This window comes from Lissotriton helveticus, chromosome 4_1, assembly GCF_964261635.1.
Source record: "Lissotriton helveticus chromosome 4_1, aLisHel1.1, whole genome shotgun sequence".
Lineage (NCBI taxonomy): Eukaryota > Metazoa > Chordata > Amphibia > Caudata > Salamandridae > Lissotriton > Lissotriton helveticus.
In genome coordinates, this window is record NC_136063.1 from 454,882,179 (window position 1) to 454,902,610 (window position 20,432).

General features: G+C 45.6%; 1 protein-coding gene across 2 annotated transcripts in view; it reads left to right on the plus strand.

Annotated features, from left to right (window-relative positions):
- The window catches only part of TRIQK (triple QxxK/R motif containing), a 359,682-nt gene that overhangs the window by 209,182 nt on the left and 130,068 nt on the right, over positions 1-20,432 (plus strand). For both annotated transcript variants that reach the window (XM_078687048.1, XM_078687047.1), the window contains exon 3: positions 4,831-4,916. In XM_078687048.1, the coding sequence (XP_078543174.1) occupies positions 4,831-4,916 (86 nt within the window). The remainder of the gene's footprint in view (positions 1-4,830; positions 4,917-20,432) is intronic.

Sequence of the window (20,432 nt, forward strand, 5' to 3'; positions counted from 1 at the left end):
TCAATTCAAAATCGGAATTCACCTAATTCCTCTGTCTGGTTTCTAGCGACTATGTAGTGTTGTGATTGTCATGTGTGATTTTTGACAGGATGTGCCCACATACGAGTTTTTTCTTTCACCTCTTCTAATGTTTCTTACACTCAGTACAGCAGATGATCACTTCTAGCAGGACTACTACACACATTCATACTATTAGAAAAGGTTGTGCAGACTTGATGGCTTTGAAGGATGGTGTATTTGATTTATGTATGTAGGTGATTGATAAAGTGATAAAGCGTAGACCTACCTGCAACATAACAGATTTTGCCAGAGAGGGGTTCGCAATAAGTATGTCCATGCAGTGTGGGTGAGGTGAAGGGCAATGTTGGGAAGAGAAAGTAGAGAGTTAAGAAAAAACAAAGAAACTGATGAGTGATCTGCATAAGAATTGAGGTATTCGTGCTTTAGCAAGGAGAGAGTGGCTAGCAGGGTTCACAGTGAAACATGGATGAAGGTGAGAATAGTGAGGTGGAGGAGGCACTGGAAGTATAGTTGGAAACCAGGTGGAGGGAGAGGAGGAGAGAAGTATGTCTTTACATGGGTCCGGCATCATGGTGATTGCATGTAATGTAATGTTGGTTAGTTCAACAAATGAGTTTTCACCTCTTTTCCAGAAGTGAACAAAGCATGGGTCCTGGTGGATAATGATGAAATTGCTCACCTTGGAGAGCAGGCTTGGCTACTTGTATTCTCCTTCCTTCACTGCCCGATTCCTGTCGGACTCTGCTGCATATGCATGCCTTGCCTGTTCCAAGGGAGATCTTGATCTGTGTCAAGAATGCTTCCTTTGAAGTGAAAATCGTAGTTATTCAAATTTAGGATTAGTATTCCAGTATATGACTTGCTCTGGGATCCTCATGCGCCTCCTCTCCTTCTCCTTGCCCTTGGCTTCCAACAGAAGCATGCCACTAAGATTGATTATTTTGATTCCCCGTGCAGCTCTTACATTTCCTCTTACTCTGCACCTCTTGGGGAAAAATGTGACATGGATGTGCTCTTGTTCTGATCAGTGGTGATCATAGAAGAAATTGAATTTTTCTGTTATGCAGGGGGCAATGACACACGTTTGCCTGCAGCATGGTCAACCTCAGGGGCAGCATATTTTCCAGAAAGAAGGCCTGTGTGAGGGAGTATGAATTATCTTGTGTTTAAAAGTGTTCACTCTTTTGCCACTGTGTATTGGCCACTTAGTATTTCACAGTCTCTAATTCACAAAGACATCCATCAACCGCCAGCTCACATTCTGCAACCCCAGCTTGCAATACCAGCTCCCCCTGCAACTTTTCTGGTTCATACATCACATCTTGGTATTCAGTGCCACCTTGGAAATGCCACTCAGACTGTCTGAAGTCGTGCCTACATTATCATGGGCAAAAGGCACTCAGATGATGGACAGAATGCAGAGCAAATCAAGCATTCACCCCCAGTCAATAGATCTGGGTTAAATGCATCAATCTCTTGCTCACCATGCCACTCCAGTTTAGACCCAGCCATATGCAAAACAGGCTTGACCCTGGGCCTCATGGGAACAGTCCAGCCCGAACTGCCAAGCCAGGTCCTCCCTGGACTGGAAACAAGCATCCTGGGACCAATTTCGGGGCATCACCCCTCATCAGCCAGGCTAGCTTAAAACCAGTGGCACAGTGAGCCTGGGGCCCACATCTGGGCATACCTGGCCCACTTAGGTCGAGAAAGTAAAAGACACACAGATGATAGACAGAATGCTGAGCAAATCAAACATTCACTCCCAGTCAAGAGATCTGGGTTAAATCCATCGTTCTTTTACTTACCATACCACCCCAGTTGAGACCCAGCCATATGCAAATCAGTCTTGACCCTGTGCCCCATGGGAACAGTCCAGCCCGAACTGCCAAGCCAGGTCCTCCCTGGACTGAAAACAAGCACCCTGGGACCGTTTTCAGGGCATCACCCCTCATCAGCCAGGCTAGCTTGAATCCAGTGGCACAGTGAGCCCGGGCCCAACATCTGGGCATACCCGGTGCACCTGGGGCGAGAAAGCAAAAGACACACAGATGATGGACGGAATGCAGTATGTCTGATGCTTCCATGCATTCCTAAAAGTGGCTGATGGTCACAGACCTGCTATGTCAGGCCATGCTCACCTTGCATCAGACGGCAGTTGCAGAAAGCACCCGTGGCTAGGTATAGCCCTGCATGTGATAGTAAAAGGGATCTGCTTTGCATAAATGGCAGAGCCGAGTCTGAACCCGAGTAAGTGTGTGTTTCAATCTCTTGCGTTGTGCATTTGCAGGCCGAGGTACTTAGGCCCGGGCAGGTAGCGGCAGGACAGCCTGCAACATAACCAGGCAGGTCAGTAATAATGACGCCACTCTCAGCAGTGTATGCATGGACCATTCAGCGTTTTGAAGAAGCCCTTTGAGAGACCCTGAAGTTGCGAAAAGCTCTCCACATCCAGGTGACATTCTTCTATCATGGTACAAAAGGGGGTGTTGATGGACGGAGCATCTGAACGAATCAAACACTCACACCCAGTCAACAGATCTGGGTTTAATCCATCACCGTTCTTTAGCCCACTCTGCCACCCCAGTTCAGACATGGCCATATGCAAATCAGTCTGACCCTGTGCCTCATGGGAACAGTCTAGCCCGAACTGCCATGCCATGCCTTCCCTGGACCGGAAACAATCTTTCTAGGACCGGTTTCTGGCATTACAGCCGTCTTCAGCCAGGCTTGCTTGAACCCAGTGGCAAAGTGAGCTAGGGACTCACGTCTGACCATACCCTGCCAAAAGGGGGTGGTGATGGACGGAGCATCTGAACCAATCAAACACTTACACCCAGTCAACAGATCTGGATTTAATCCATCACTGTTCTTTAGCCCACTCTGCCACCCCAGTTCAGACATGGCCATATGCAAATCAGTCTGACCCTGTGCATCATGGGAACAGTCCAGCCCGTACTGCCAAGCCATGCCTTCCCTGGACCGGAAACAAGCTTCCAAGGACTGGTTTCTGGCATTACAGCCATCTTCAGCCAGGCTTGCTTGAATCCAGTGGCAAAGTGAGCAAGGGACTCACGTCTGAGCATACCCTGCCAACCTATGGCGAACAAAGCGGTACAATAGGGGGTGGTGATGGACGGAGCATCTGAACCAATCAAACACTCATGAGTGTTTGGTTGGTTCAGATGCTCCGTCCATCACCACCCCCTTTTGTACCACTTTGTTCGCCATAAGTTGGCAGGGTATGCTCAGACGTGAGTACCTTGCTCACTTTGCCACTGGATTCAAGCAAGCCTGGCTGAAGACGGCTGTAATGCCAGAAACCAGTGCTTGGAAGCTTGTTTCCGGTCCAGGGAAGGCATGGCTTGGCAGTACGGGCTGGACTGTTCCCATGAGGCACAGGGTCAGACTGATTTGCATATGGCCATGTCTGAACTGGGGTGGCAGAGTGGGCTGAAGAACGGTGATGGATTAAACCCAGATCTGTTGACTGGGTGTGAGTGTTTGATTGGTTCAGATGCTCCGTCCATCACCACCCCCTTTTGTACCGCTTTGTTCGCCATAAGTTGGCAGGGTATGCTCAGAAGTGAGTCCCTTGCTCACTTTGCCACTGGATTCAAGCAAGCCTGGCTGAAGACTGCTGTAATGCCAGAAACCGGTCCTAGGAAGCTTGTTTCCGGTCCAGGGAAGGCATGGCTTGGCAGTACGGGCTGGACTGTTCCCATGAGGCACAGGGTCAGACTGATTTGCATATGGCCATGTCTGAACTGGGGTGGCAGAGTGGACTAAAGAACGGTGATGGATTAAACCCAAATCTGTTGACTGGGTGTGAGTGTTTGATTGGTTTAGATGCTCCGTCCATCACCACCCCTTTTTGTACCGCTTTGTTCGCCATAAGTTGGCAGGGTATGCTCTGACATGAGTCCCTTGCTCACTTTGCCACTGGATTCAAGCAAGCCTGGCTGAAGACGGCCGTAATGCCAGAAACCGGTCCTAGGAAGCTTGTTTCCGGTCCAGGGAAGGCATGGCTTGGCAGTTCGGGCTGCACTGTTCCCATGAGGCACAGGGTCAGACTGATTTGCATATGGCCATGTCTGAAGTGGGGTGGCAGAGTGGGCTAAAGAACGGTGATGGATTAAACCCAGATCTGTTGACTGGGTGTGAGTGTATGATTGGTTCAGATGCTCCGTCCATCACCACTCCCTTTTGTACCACTTTATTCTTCTATCATGAGCACCTTCTCACGATCTGCTCCGGCTGCCCCTTCTGCGTGCCTGACCCGCTGCAGGTGCTACTAACCCATTGTGTGACATGCTGCTGACATGTTTTGCGAAGTGCTTAAGTTTAAGCCTGTGCCTGTCTCCATCTTCATAACTGCAAACTCGCTTTATCATAAGGAACCCCACAATATGTGCCCATCACATTTGCTGTTCCCAAAAATACTACAAAGTCGAAAGAATTTGTTTTATGGAAAAGCCCGATTGCTCCACAGGGCGGGAAAGGAAATATTAGCCCACTGATAGAGAAGACGTCCGCAGAGAAGACTGAGTTCGCAATGGTGATCTGTGAGTAGTCATTATCCAGAATTTTGATATTAAATTTTTGTTGTGTATACCTGATTATCTTTTATTAGCCACAAACTTTAGAGTCAGTTCATCTATACTTTCACTGAGTATGCGTATGTACGCGGGTGTAAAATGTTACTTCATTCTGAGACCTGATAAAGCAATTCTCCTATTCCCAAGAAAAAAATTACTGCATCCTACGCGTCTCTTGAATTCGTCATTCATGTTTGTTTTACACTTCCAGGAAAACAGGATTACAAGAAAAGCAAGCCCGCATTAAGAGCGACACGATTAAAAGCAGAAGCCAAGAAAACTGCGATTGGAATAAAGGTAGGCAGCTATTTGGATACTAGCAAACATTGACTTTCTATTCAAGTCTCCTTTCTTTTCCCTGAAGAACTCCGTGTGAATATTGATTTCTGAGCGATATTGCATATGACACTTCAAGATCTAAGTGGAGCACCAGAATATAAAATATTCATCACGGATTGCTTTTATTTAAAACCTCCATTAACCCTTAAGTGACCGCAGCCCTAATGCAAAGGCTTGTAAATGTTTCTTATATTTAATGCAGTGTGCTTTTCATTCAGCCTCAAGGAGAACGCTCAACATGCTTTTTAGAATATAGCAACACTGTACTACACATTCCTTTGGCGGATTGAATTAAACTAATTGATTTAATAAACGTATTTCTCATAATAAGACTAGCAGATTTGCTTTTTCTCCTTTTCACCTAACCTCACTTAGTCATTGTATTCCCAGATTCTTTTCTATTACTCTTATTTTTATAATTCCTTTTCTATGTCTGCTATTGATTGTTTATACGTTCCATTTTCATTTACTATGCCCTAGTAAGTGTTAGTACACACGACGTATCATCCTTCTGATGCACAAGAATCCTACAACAACCTCTATTGGCCCAGTCATTGGGTATGTTGGTTAGAGGTATGTGGGATAGGTTTAGCACAAACATAGCTGTATAAAAGTCAGTGCTATATAGTATGGGAGATGTATCCTTGTTGTACAAGAGGGCTCTGGGATTGCTGCGGGATAGAAGAGGAGGGTTGGGGTTGGTGAGCAAAGGGATGCTGCCAATTGAATTTTGGTTGGCCTAAGGGGTTCCTATCTTTGGAGGGTACTGGGTTGGTGGGCAAGACCACAGAGGCAGAAACGAGGCAGTCGGATAGGTAGTGTTGCAAAATAAGAAGTTGTCGCAAGGAAAATAACTGAAGGAGAGACGCATGAGGTGAGGCTGCTTTGCTATGGGAGGGAAACTATCTTTTGAAATTGTTGATCTACCACAATGAGGTGTTTCTTGGAGAGTCGAGCTATCAGCAAGCTGCATTTAAAATTGCATGTGCTCGCAGTATCGGGTGCGTGATTGTGGCAATTATAACTTTTCTGGAAAACCATGAAACCTAGCCAGTAAAAAGGTTGCTTTTGCAATACATTTTCGTACAGTACCATCACTTACTTTGACCCACAAAATTTCTTCTAGGTAACCCCTGGAGGAAAACTTTGAACCCAACTTGCACAGTAAAATGAGGGGGGTGGGAGGGAGGGAGAGGTTTTATGCCCCTTTATGCACCTTTCATTAAAGAGTCTCAGTGGTATACATCCACATCTGTATCCACATCTGTATTTGAATTACTGTTAAATTAGATTTTCAAATTGGGTGTGAAAAACAACAGAACCGTTTAGTGCATACACAGTTCAGTCCTTAATAGTCACCCATCTGGCATTCTAAAGCCCACGTGTTCCCACCACTAGCCCTAAACGTGTAATTGCTGAAAATCATACACAACTCGCATATTTTCAAAGTTTGTAAGATCTTTTGTATTCATCAATGTAATTAGATCCCAAGTCTTTGACTCCGGATCTGCTATTTACAACCCAGATGGTTCTTTTCTTGTGCCTAGATAGGATTTAAATGGACAAAAAGAGCGTTGAACATTTCTAGCAGAGCACAAGGTTTACGTTGACACCGAAATATTACCCATCGTCTGTGCAACTTGCGTGGGAACAACACCCTAGCACCCCTATATTTACTAATGGTACAAAAAAAGGTTTCACTGTCTGATTTTTAGGCGAAGGAATAAAGGGAAAATATATGGCACATTTGCACCTTACTCACGAAGATAATCTGCTACATTTCCCACTAGTGGGTGGTGAACAGAAATCAATCAACAGTTAATGCAGACTTAGTTACGTTCCTCTAGGGTTTGTGAATCGTCACAATTAGTGCATCTTTTGGCCAACATAGGGCTGCTGAATTTACGGGTCTGTTCACAAATGACATGCCATGGTGTGTAACTGCAAGTATAGTCATCTTTGAGAAAATGCACACCGGTATGTCGTTCTTTATTTATTCTTTTTGCAGTTGCATTATTTAAAATAACATAATCTATTAACAAAAACATTACGCAGGTTGTTTCTTCCCCAGAAGTGTTTTAAACGTGAGTCTAAACAGATGCTCTGGACTCGAATGTGTCATTTAAAAAACGATTTACTCTATAGGTAGAAAGTATCCTTGTTTATTTCCAAAGGACACCAGATTCGTTTCTACAGGCCAGACCTTTCAGCAAAGGCCGACGTATTTTAGTCAAGCGTGACATCTGTTCAACTACCGGGTTTAGTTGTTTGTCTTTTAAAAGTTTTTATCTCTGTCTGGCGACGGTGACATCCGACCCGCCGTTTGCTGCTCGCGGTCGCGTATTGCTTTCGTGATGTAATTGCTATTACCAAGTAGTTCTTTGTTTTTGATTTTGTAATGACCGGCATTACATAGCATATGCAGCTAAAACATCGTCGTGAAGTACTCCATAGTATTATTCTAGGCGAGTGCCCTTTTTCTGACGCGTTTAATTAAGTGAGGTAATACGGTAATACATTTGCTGCTGAAAGGCAGACTATAAAATTACCGCCCTGCGCGATATGCGTAGCATTTGAAAGCCCAACGGTCCTATGTTAACTAAACAAATTTAATATGCTTGTTATATTTCTGGGTGCAACATATTTGGAATTTGTGCGTTACTTTTCCATTTAAGTTCTCTTTCCTCCCCATGTTCTATTCGTTGACATTGCACTGCTGTGCTATATAGAATAGTCGTTCTTCTAAATTGGGATGCAGAGTGGCTGCTATCTTGAGACTCACGGCACTCGCGACTGGTTTATTCATACTGTATTTTAATTAGACCGAGCACTATAAAGACTAGCCTACTTTTATTCTAGAACAGCCTTTAAGATAAAGTTGCTTTCAGAATTGCTATTTAAAACTTTTATTTTAATTTCCCTAGCGAGTGATTTTATCCACCTTGATAATGTCAGGAAACAACCGAGGGCTAATAAAATACCGAAGAGCACGAGCTGAATCAGTCCCTCCTAGGTTTACAGTACATTCTTTTTGGTTTTTCGTACTGAACATGTATACATACATATTTTTCATTAGTGCGAAAATTTAAATCATTATTTCTCTAAACGGCCTCCTACTGTAATATCTGCAGCCTGGCTGAATAGTAATTAACCTCCTGACATCAGCACAAGGCACTTTTGACAAAGAATGTACCGGTGACCCCCTGGGGTAATAAACTGGAAATTGCAATCACGGTGCCTTCGCCCATAATTATAAATTATTGCAAGGCACTACTGCTGCGATTGTCATTGTAGAGAGTGCTTGCTGTTAAAGGGAAAACACAACACATGCACCTGGACAAAGAAGGCTACTTAGAAAGTCTAAATGTAGGTTCGATAAATGCTTTCGTTATTTGTAAGACTGAAGGGTGGCCCAAATGATATATTTTGCTTAACAATCGCCTACGTTTCGGAAAGGAAGTCCGTGGTATAGATCTATCTGTAAACATATTTACCCAGCCACAATAATGCCAACTTGACTGCATGAGGTCACATGGTCATGAAGATTTTTACATCAAGCGGAGTGAGTTTGCTTAAATACCGCATACCATGCCGTGATGTCAGCCTTCATATACATAACCGGGCACCATTCTTCAGAAACGTAAAAAAATATGTTTTTATATTTTTCGACTCTTGATTTATTTTGCGTGATAAGTAATCCCAAGTGACGCAAAGAGTGCTCTGAAGACAAGTGCCTGAGTGTGCTGAAGGCGAAGCAAGTTTATTACACGCACCCCACCGCACGTTTTGGGGAGGGACATAAGACAGAAGTTCCACAAAAAGCATTGGGTGTCGACTAATACGAGAATTTAACATGGCATCAAAGGCCCTTGACAGCACTCCTACGCTCAAATCAAATGACAGTAGACCCACAGATACATTTTTTCTTCTGAATACATTAATTGTTCTTTTCAAAATTTCTGTTTTTAGGACTGTTTGTGTTCATCATGGAGTGATTGTCAAGATATATATGGTTTATTTACTCTCAGCTTCATTTTTTGGATAGGCAGACATTTGGCGACCTCTGACCCTGCTCGCAGGCAGGTCGCTCCCCACGCCACCACACGGCCGCCAGCTGCCTCGTACCTTCTCCCTGCGGCCCTCTTATTTTTCCACCGTTTCCCACCCCGTCCCGCCGCTACGTCCCTTTGGCCCCGCCCCCCTGCTCCCCATTGGCCACCCTGCTCCCGCCTCCCAGCTGCTCCTCCCTCCCTCTCCCCCTTTTATGGAGGCCGCGCAACGGGCTGGCGTGCCAAAGGTGTGCCAAAGGCAAGCCCGTCTGCGCCCGGATTGCGCCCATCTCCAGAACCCCTGGACCCCGCGAACGCCACAACACCATACTCCGCTACGAGGCCAGCACCCTCTACGCACTCAACGCCGGCCGAAACCACACCTGCTTCCAAGACGCCCCGAAACGGAGTCATGGACCTTTCTCCTGCCACACCTGCAGCCTCACCTGTGACAGAGCCACCAAACCTCCAAGGACTGGACCCAACCACCTCCGCTGCATACCCCTCAACACCTGCTCCGCAAGCAAACACACCGTCGAGCTCTGGGATCTGCTCGACACCTCCGCCCCAGACGTGGCCTTCCTGACCGAGACCTAGTGGAACGACTCCTCGGCGCCCGACATAGCCATCTCAGACGGCTACAAGATCACCAGCAGGGATCGCGCCAACTGAATCGCAGGAGGAATAGCTATCGTCCACAAGTCCACCCTCAAGGTCGCCACCCACGCAGACGACACCCTTAACACCACCGAACACCTGCACTTCCGGATCCACACCTACCCCAACACCACCTTCAGAGGAACACTCATCTACAGACCCCCCGGACCCTGAGCTCAACTCAGCGACTCCATCGCCGACCTCGCCAGCACCCACGCACTCACCTCCATGGACTACATCCTCCTCTGGGACCTGAATTTCCACCTCGAGAATAACAACAACGCCAACTCCGCCACCCTGATCGACAACCTCACCAACCTCGGCCTCAGACAACTCGTCACCACACCCACCCACACCGCTGGCCACACACTGGACCCCGTCTTCTCCACAGGCACCCACGTCACCTTCGACCACACCACCAAACTCCACTGGACCGACCACCGCTGCATCCATTTCACCTTCAATAAACCAACCACGCACCACCGCACCCAACAGCTACCTCGCCGCTGCTGGAGCAAAGTCACCGAAGACCAGCTGATCACCACCCTCGCCAAAAACCCACCCACTGACCCCACCAACCCAGACACCGCAGCCCGCAACCTCAGACAGTGGATCGACGACTGTGCTAACACCCTCACACCACTCAAGAAACCCTCCAACAACCACGCCAGCAAAAGAGCCACCTGGTTCACCGACGAGCTGCAGACCTCCAAACGCGCATGCCGGAAACTAGAGAAGATATGGCTCCACGAACGCACTCCAGACAACCACGCAGCCCACAAGGACGCCACCCGTAGACATCACCACCTCATCAGATTAGCCAAGAGATCCTCCTTCAAAGACCGCCTGGATAACAACGCACATGACAGCAAAGAGCTTTTCAGCATCGTAAAGGAACTCTCCAACCCCAGCGCCAACGCCAACGACATACCGCCCTCAAAGGAACTATGCAACTAACTAGCCATCTTCTTCCACTGCAACATCGCTGACATCCATGACAGCTTCAACACCATGACCACCCCGACTACGCCAGACCCCACCTCCCCTGTGAACACCACATGCACCAACCGCCTGACCTCTTGGTCCAACGTCAACGACGATGAGACACGCAAAGTCATGAACTCCATCCATTCAGGATCTCCGTCAGACCCGTGCCGACACAACATATTTAACAAAGCTGATGCTGCCGTCGCACCCCAACTACGGAAGGTCATCAACATCTCCTTCGAAACAGCGACATTTCCGGAAAGCTGGAAACACGCCGAAATCAACGCCCTCCTCAAGAAGCCCAAGGCGGACCCCAAGGACCTCAAAATCTTCTGGCCCATCTTCCTGCTCCCGTTCCCGGCGAAGGTCATCGAGAAAATCGTCAACATGCAACTGGCCCACCACCTGGAAGACAACAACATCTTGGACCCGTCCCAGTCCAGGTTCAGACGAAACCACAGCACCAAGACAGCCTTCATCGCCGCCACAGACGACATCAGGCACCAACTAGACAACGGCAAAACACCAGCCCTCATCCTCCTGGACCTGTCAGCCGCCTTCGACACGGTCTGCCATCGCACTCTAAAGACACGCCTCCTAGAAGCCGGAATCCAAGAGAAGGCCCTTGACTGGACCACGTCCTTCCTCTCCGGCAGAACCCATAGCGTCCGCCTCCTGCCCTTCCGATCCAAGGCCACTGACATCCTCTGGGGCGTCCCCCAGGGCTCATCTCTCAGCCCAACGCTGTTCAACGTCTACATGGCCCCCCTCGCACAAGTGGCCCGCCAACACGACCTCAATATCATCTCCTACACTGACGACACCCAGCTCATCCTCTCCCTCACCAAGGACCCGCACACCGCCAAAACCAACCTCCACGAGGGAATGAATGCCGTCGCCGACTGGATGAGGAACAGCTGTCTGAAGCTGAACTCGGACAAGACGGAGGTACTCATCCTCGGACCCACCCCCTCAGCCCGGGACGACTCCTGGTGGCCGACCACACTGGGAACAGCACCGACACCCACCGACCATGCACGCAACCTAGGATTCATCCTCGACTCCTCCCTCTCCATGTCTAAACAGGTCAACGCCGTCTCCTCCTCCTGCTACAACACCCTCCGCATGCTCTGCAGGATCTACAAGTGGATCCCGACCGAAACAAGAAGAATGGCGACACAGGCCCTCATCAGCAGCAGAATGGACTATGGCAACGCACTCTACGCAGGAAGCCCAGCCAAACACCTACAACGCATCCAAAACGCCTCCGCCCGCCTGATCGTCAACGTCCCCCGCCGCAGCCACATCACCGCCCACCTGAGAGACCTACACTGGCTCCCGGTCGACAAGAGGATCACCTTCAAGCTCCTCACCCAGGTACACAAAACATTCCACAACGCCGGACCAGCCTACCTGAACAGCAGACTCAGCTTCTACACCCCCACCCGCCAGCTCCGGTCCGCCAGCCTCGCCCTCGCCGCTGTTCCCCCACATCCAACGAACAACCTCCGGCGGCAGATCCTTCTCCTACCTCACCGCCATGACCTGGAACACCCTCCCTACCCACCTACGGCAGACCCAAGACCTACTCGCCTTCAGAACACTCCTCAAGACCTGACTCTTCGAGCAGTAGTGGCACCTCCTCCCCTCAGCGCCTTGAGACCCTCACGGGTAAGTAGCGCACTTTACAAGTACTCTTGATTGATTGGAATGATATCTCAGTATACGTGCAGGATTCGCACATCTGTTGGGAGTCTCCTCCACCGCATGTTTGACTTCTTGACTTCAGAATTATCTCTTGCAGACAAAGAATTAACATACCGTGACAACGCAAGATGTATTTGTAAAACGTAGGCTGATCCTGGGTTTCTTGGTGCTGATGTCTATTCTTACCCATCTCAGTGCTCTTGGAAGTTGAGACTTGTATTTGTCATTGTATTTGTGACGAATTCCAACATTTGTACTTTCCATAGCTTTCTAAGATCCTTGCCTATTTAGATCTTCTGAGTAGCCTCTAAGGGCCCGATGTAGGTAAATCCCATTTACCGATTTTGAAATACCGAATTTTACCGATTCGGTATTTCAAAATCGGTAAATGGGATGTAGGTCCCAACATCTGGATTCGTTACCGAATCCTTAACAATTCTTTAATTACCGATTCGGTAAATACCGAATCGGTAATGCCCATTCATTCCTATGGGCTTTGAAGCCCATAGGAATGATTAGGCATTACCGATTCGGTATTTACCGAATCGGTAATTAAAGAAATCACAAGGGTGCAGGGGGTGTCACTTTGACACCCTCTAGCACCCCCAAAACGGGCATGTGTGCAATGTGGCACACAGACATGCCCTAAGGGCACGTCTGTCTGTCACATGGCACATGTGTACATGCACAGATGTGCATGTACACAGGAATCGGTTTTTTACCATGGATTTGTATTCCATGGTAAAATACCGATTCTGTAAGCCATGTGCTGATGGAACATAGGCTACCTACATTGCATTTTCGGTAATTTTACCGAATCGTTATCATTACCGAATCGGTAAATATTACCGAATCGGTAAATATTACCGAATCGGTAAATATTACCGAATCGGTAAATTTACCGATTCGGTAATGATAACGAATCGGTAAAATTACCGAAAATGTGCCCCTACATCTCGATAGCCCTTTACCGATCGGAAACGGCCGAAAATCGGTATTTTCGGCCGATTCCGATCGGTAAAGGGCTACCTACATCGGGCCCTAAGTCACTGCGCCAATCTAAAAACGGCTGAGTCTGTTAGGTACATTTTATATGATCTTTGCATTCATACATTAGTAACTTTAACAGTCACTGTGTGAGGATGATGCCCATACTGACATGCATATCAAGTGCGTACATCGCATACTTCTGACATATGGCGTAGGGCATTAGAGCATGTCGGGCCTGCGATCCATAAATATAGAAGATGAGAGCAAATTTGAAGCTTGCAAGGAGCATGCGATGCTTATGGCGTGGTTTTCCAGGTGGCCGTTCTTTCAAATGGCATAGTTACGTTTTAGGGACACTTCCTTTTGGCTATGGTTGTGCTATAGAAAAACCACATACATACATAGATACTTACAGTGGCTTTCCCTATCTGTGTAGAAGTTGTACATCCCGTTCCTTTATTTAATTGTGGGTAGTTGACAGTCGATAAAAGATAAACTTAGCTGTAAGGTGCAATGGAATGTTATATTTGGTGTAATCACGTTTATCAGTTTCTGTGTGGTTGAGAGGAAAACTACTTATGGGATGTGAAATTGGAAATGTTACATTTGCATGACATTCGTTATTTTTCCCCGTCCCTTTCACTGATCTGTGCCGAAATTATAAAGAAAAATCTCAGCTCCTGGGTCAAGCATCTGCCAAATCACACGCATATCTCTCTGACTGCACCTATGCTATTAGCAAAAACAAAAGTGCCTTTCTTAAGTAAAGTGCGACTTAAAACCTCCCTGGTTCTATAACAGCTACCTAGAAAAACTTAATTAAGTGATGTTATGGTTGAGATATGTAGGGTAACTCTAAAATTGGTCAGTTATGGATATTGGGACGACTCTACCAAATATATGCATCGTTCGGATATCGTTTGCCAGTGGGAGGGATAGTGTGTTATTGTTTTGGTGGTGCCAATTGTCTTGGAAAAGACAGCGATCCAGTATTGCACACGAGGAACTGGATATAAGCATAACGTAGACGAGGCTCCTGGTAAAGCTACTTCATTTGAGTGTATCATGTCGTTATTCGCTAGGCCGGCCTTTGATCGCAAAAGGTAGACAGTTTGTTTCTACAAAGACTGTTCGATTTTTGGGGATATCAGTACATTACACAGATAATGGTCACAATCCGTGAGGACAATAAATAACACAGTTGGGGCAGTAGCCAGCAATAGTGTGGGTATTAAAGAAGCATTAAAGCAATCTAGTTCATTGTAAATTAAAGACTGTCAGTAATGTTGTCAACATTCTTTGTAAACTCTATGGGGCCCATTGACAAATCTTATTTTGTAACATGTAAAGTAGTATAATAGCAGTAGAGTTGACATACTACAAAATGCTATTCACAAACCCACAGGCGAAGACATATTCCTGTCCAATCATTTCGTCACAGGTATTTCCTTCATGGTAGTCAAGTTCAAGTAGGCTTATGGTTAAATAGTAAAAATGGGAGGAACAAGAGAGAGTCGCTAGCAAATGAAGAATACTTACTCTCATATGGGAAGAGTAAGTATTCCCCATATCCTCCATAAGGAAATTAAAGGAAAGGTTTTGGGAGTTACATGCCAATACAAACACACACTCACAGACGAGAAAGACCATTTCTGATCACAAACTATACTTCGAAAGTTATTACCGCTCAAAAGGTATCAGAATAGTTGTAAATGTACTCCAGCCCAACCTTGGAGTAAGTCAAGCATCACACACGGTTGCTCATAGGTACTGCAACACACTCCCTTAGAAAACAATGTAGGCAGGGAAATAAAATGATACCCCAGAGCGTGGGTACTCACCGACTTTCTCTCAGGGGCCAAATGTACAGTGTGGTTTGTGGCATTAGACAATGCTATATTTCCAAAGCCGATGTAACTGCAAGGGAGTTGGCATGGCGAAGCATAAAAGATTTTTCAGGCATTAGTATAAGCTCAAGTATTATCACTCATACTAGCAAAAAAGAGCTCAAATCCCTCTTTATCAACTCACAGCAACACCACCTGCCTCGCCAAAGTCAGCAATAACACCAAAGGATGTCCACGAGAAGCCGAAATGTGCAACAACGGAATTCGGATCAGAAGTCACATGACAATTGCCAGTGACTTCCGCACTTCTCTACCATAATTTTGGTCGGGACAAATATTATAGATTAATTAAAAAAAGTGCTGAAGCAAACCTAAAGAGAGAGATGGGAGCTGAATATTGAGATGAAGCGACTCCGAGCAGATGAAGAGACAGCGGGCGGAGAATAGGCTGAGGGCGAAGAGGACGTCATTGGCAACACTGAAACGGTAAGCTTCCCAAAAGGCCCTTTTTTTCCGTAATTTTTTATTGAAGATTATATTTACATGGAGCATTACATATACATGGGAAGAAGAAAAAGAAAAACGTCCGGGGGGGGGGGGGGGGGGGGGTCACAGTCTTCTTGGGGTTAGTCCATTCAATCGCATTTCCCCTCGTTGCTGGTCCGTTTTAGTTTTCTCCGTTCCCCCTCATTTCGATGATTGTCTCTGTTACATCCCCATCCCCGACCGTAGCAGGAAAAAAAAAGAGAGAGAGAGTGGAGAGTAAGAAGCGCAGGATCGTTATGGGTCTTGTGGTGTTTCTACTGCCGGATGAGTGATATGCATGTGGTGATTGTGTGTACCTGGCTGTGCTGTCTATGGGGGTTTGTGCGAGGAAAGGTAGTTGTCTAGAGACTCCCACATGTTTGATTGTCTGTGCGTCTTCGGTGTGTGTTTCGCCGTTATGGTGTCCGCCCCCCTCAGGAAGGTGACCCAGTTGAACCAGGCTCTGAACGTGGCTTTCCCTGTGTCCTTCCAGTTGTACAGTACCGTTTTGACCGCCGCTGTCAGTAGCAGGTCAGTCAGGTCTCTGTCTTCTTTGGCCCTTTAAAAGTCCGCTGTGAAAGCACTTACAGCTGACTTTCAAAGGGCCTATTGGGAAGCTTCCCACCAGTGCTGTGTGTGACGTCACAGTGGCGGGCACAAAGGCCGTCAGTAAACACAGATGGCTGGAGGAGCATATGTAGTGAATACGTATTGAATACGTATTCACTACGTATGCTCCTGCGGCCATCTTCTGTATTTACTCACTGGAAACGTAGAAATGTCAAGGTATGGTCCACGAGCCGCCAATGAAGGCCTGCCGGGCTGCTGCCGGTCCGCGGGCCGTACTATGAGTACTATTTTGACATTTTAAATTTATACACTCATATATTTATTTTAATGTTAAAAAAATTCATAACTATTAAATACTTTATTGTTCTAAAAGTTAAACATAATTACAATTGTGAATTAGTTATTTAAACAATATTTATGAATTACATTGATATATTTAAATTAATCACGTATCAGATGTACATTTAATTTGATGAGCTAATTTGCTGTAAAAATGATAATATTGCTTCTAGGTTGAAAAAAAATCTTCAAAGTTCAATTTTTGTATTTATATTTTCAACTAAAATATTTGAAATATCTTTTAATAACTAATGAGCATTAATAGCCTCTCCTATACTTTCCCATATGGAGTTCTCTGTCACTGTAGCGGAGATTATCACCTACGTGTGAAAATTTACTAGCCTTGTTTTTATGTTTGTAAATACTTTTGTAGGAGGCCCCATTCCCTAATTTGAGCAGAAAAGTGTAGAGTTATACCTATGCATAGTATTATATACAGACATGAGTAAATAGCAAACATTGTAGAGTTAAAACCTAGGTGTACATCTATACTTGAAATGGTGAGTAGCAATAGTGTAGAGTTACACCTAGGTGTAGTAGTATATATACTCGTGAATAAATATACACATGTATGCTTATCTTTGTGAATAGGCTGTCGGAAAAAGACTAGCCTATAAATAAATTGGCTATTTATTTTTAAATGAGTGCCTGCCAAGTCGTTAATTCACATTTACTGCTGTTGATTACACAGTGCCATGTCTTGATTAACTCCAATAAAGTAACTTTATAGAATAGAATAATTTAGGTAATTAAAACTCACAATGTTAAAAACTTCCATTATTAAAAAAACATTTAAGCCTTGTTTTACATTTATGGTGAAAGAATAAGAAAAAGAAGGTGTTTTACACTCCATAAAATCATAAGAGTCTCAATTGCATTTTGGTCCATTTCTAAGTTTGTAAATTCAATGTGCCTCAATATGCCTCAATATGCCAGGCGTGGTTGTGACTTGACAACTGACTTAGTGGGCTGTCTTTTGTTGGATTAAAGTGCTGTTGCCTGCTGTACTTTGGATGAACCATGTGGCTAACTCATGAGTCTTCTGGCCACTATATCAAAATATTTTGTTAGTCTGCAGTTTAACTGAATCTCTTCAGGATTAAAGCACAGCATTACAGCCTGCCTGCAACTTAGTATGCCCTTTTGGTTCCATAAAACTCGAAGTAAGGAGCGCCTTTTGTCCATCAGGTTTGGGCAGATGCAGATTATATGTATTAGGTCCACTTTCCCTGTTCTGCAAAGATGGCAAAGGTGTTTTTCTGCTCCCCTTTTCCAAGGTGCCAGATAGGGTAGTATTGGTAGGATGCCAAGGCGCAAGTTTTAAAATGTGTTTTTTGTCGACTCCGTGAGGCCCATTTTCAGGTATTCCAGCGGCTTAAGAGCTTTGTAATCTTTCAGCACTGTCCATCCATGAGCCCTCTTGGCCAGAATTTCTTTGTCATCTATGGATGATCATTTTGGTTACTTTTGTTACCACTTTTTTGAAGCTTTTGATGTCTGTGGATGACTCTCAGAGATTTGTTAATCCCAGGTTCTCCAGTGATTCTTTTAGATACTTCCTGCCGGGTGAGTTCTCTCGGGTAGACAGTTTGGTCCAGAGGTAGGCGTTTAAGGATCCTTGCTCGGCACCTCTGATTTTGCGCCAGCTTTTTATATAGGCGCCTCTTTTCTCCACCGTTTGTCTCTGGAGACCGAATTCGAGGCGGATTGGGGCAGGGGAGACGTAATTTGGCAGATGGAAGATTGCCCTGTCTGCTCAACTGATAGTTTTGTCTAGAGCCATGGTGTCTTTCCCTTGCATGGGTTCGCTGCCGTATGTGAGCATTGGCTGTAAGCGCGCTCTAATCACTTGTAGAAGAGGATCCAGTGACCGGTCGGGGAGAACTTTCTCCAGGGGCTTCATTGAGAGGTAGAATGTTGTGCCCTTCCGGAGTATAGCCTCTAGTTGATGTTTGAACGAACCTCTACTGTCTAAAAGAACACCTAGATATTTGTAAGTGGCTACGTGGTCTAAACTCTGTCCGTCCAGGAACCATGCAAGTTTCTTTGTTTTATTATAATTCACTGACGTGACTTTTGATTTGTTTAAGTAAATTTTTAGTGCATTATTTATTGAGAATGTGTTGGTGGTGCCCAGGAGATGTTGAAGTCCAATGGTGGACCGGCTAATTAAGACAAGGTCGTCGGCATATAGGAGATTTGATAGCAGGATGTTTCCCAGCCGCAGAGCATGCGATTTGTTTTTCTCCAATTCTCCAGGAAGATCTGCGAGAAAAAGATTAAACAGCATGGGGGCTAGGACGCATCCTTGTTTTAAACCTTCGTTGGTATTGATTTGCCTTGAAAGGTGCGTTCTAGATCCCAGTTTAATCTTGATCCAAGGGTTGGTATGTAGTAGTATCAGCTGTTGTAGAAGTGGCCCGGGAATCCCCCATTTTTCCAGCTTCTGCCAGAGTTTGCTGCGGTCCACATGGTCAAACGCAGCGCTGTAATCTATAAAGCATAGAAATAGCGAGCTCTTGGCTGTTTTTGCCGCGTCTGTCAGTAGGGTTAGCGCCATAATATTGGTTGTTGTGCCCTGACCTCTACAGAATCCGGTTTGGTTTACTGGGATGATGTGCTTCAGGGTTGCCCAGGATGTTACTTCCTCCAAGAGGAGCCCCGCATAGTACTTTGCCTCTGTATCGATTAGGGCAATAAGTCGATGGTTACTTGGATTGCTACTTTCAGCCTGTTTATAAATCGGGCTTATTATTGAACCTCTCCAGGATGATGGACATATCGTTGTTTCCCTGATTTCCTGGAAGACTGGCGCCAGCGTGTCTCTCTAGAAGTCAGCGTCTTGCTTGTACATTATTGGCGGGATTCCATTGGGGCAGGGAGCACCCTCTAGTTTCCCTTTTGATATTAGTGGCTTGATCCTAACCGCTGTTGCTACGTGTTTTTTTCCTTTCTATTTGAGGTTGGTTTGAGGCTTGTTGTTGCTACCTCCTCCAGATTTGCGGTCTTGCGCAGGGGTTCAATTGTAATGGAGTTGTCATATACTACATGTATATGTATTCCTGTTTTGTTTGTACTTGGATACATTTCGATTATCCAAGTTTTTCCTCTGGGTGGATCCCCCTCTGGGTTTTTATATGTGAAGTGATTTGATAAGTAGTGCGCCCATTTGGGTTCAGATATGTGTGAATTGATTCCTATGTGGCCTGGCCGTTGGAGGCTATGGATTGTTTTCCAGAATCTAGCACTGTTTTTCTGTTTCGAGTCGTACACGATTTTCGACCAGAGATCCTCGTTCATTTGCCTTTTCCTTTCTCAAGTCTTCTTCTTTTGCTGGGCCTATAGGGTTCGCAGGTCTTTTTGCTGGGCTTCGTTGTTCGATTGTTTATGGAGCTGCCTAAGGGTCTGGTTTATTTTCAGTTTTAGATTTTTTATCTCTGGTGTAATTACCTTACCAAATATGTTACATGGTGTATTCCCTTTGGAATTTTTTTGCTCTGTGGCATATGTTGTTCCAAGTTCCGTTACAAGTTCTTTCCAGGCCTCTAATGAATTCTTTGTCAAACTTGTTATCTGGTGCCAGATTGTTTTTGCATTGATTGTTAATTCTTCTACTTTATCGGTCTTGCACCTTATCCATCTATAATTGGAGGTATACTCTGTGCCGATTCTTTTCCTTGCTTCCATATCGTTCCCACTAGTGACGCCTCACTTCTCGTGGCAGTTGGTCACTTTGGCCATTCTTTCCAACCTTGAACGAGCTTATTATTTCAAACAGTGGTAGTGTTGCAAGGGTGAAGTCG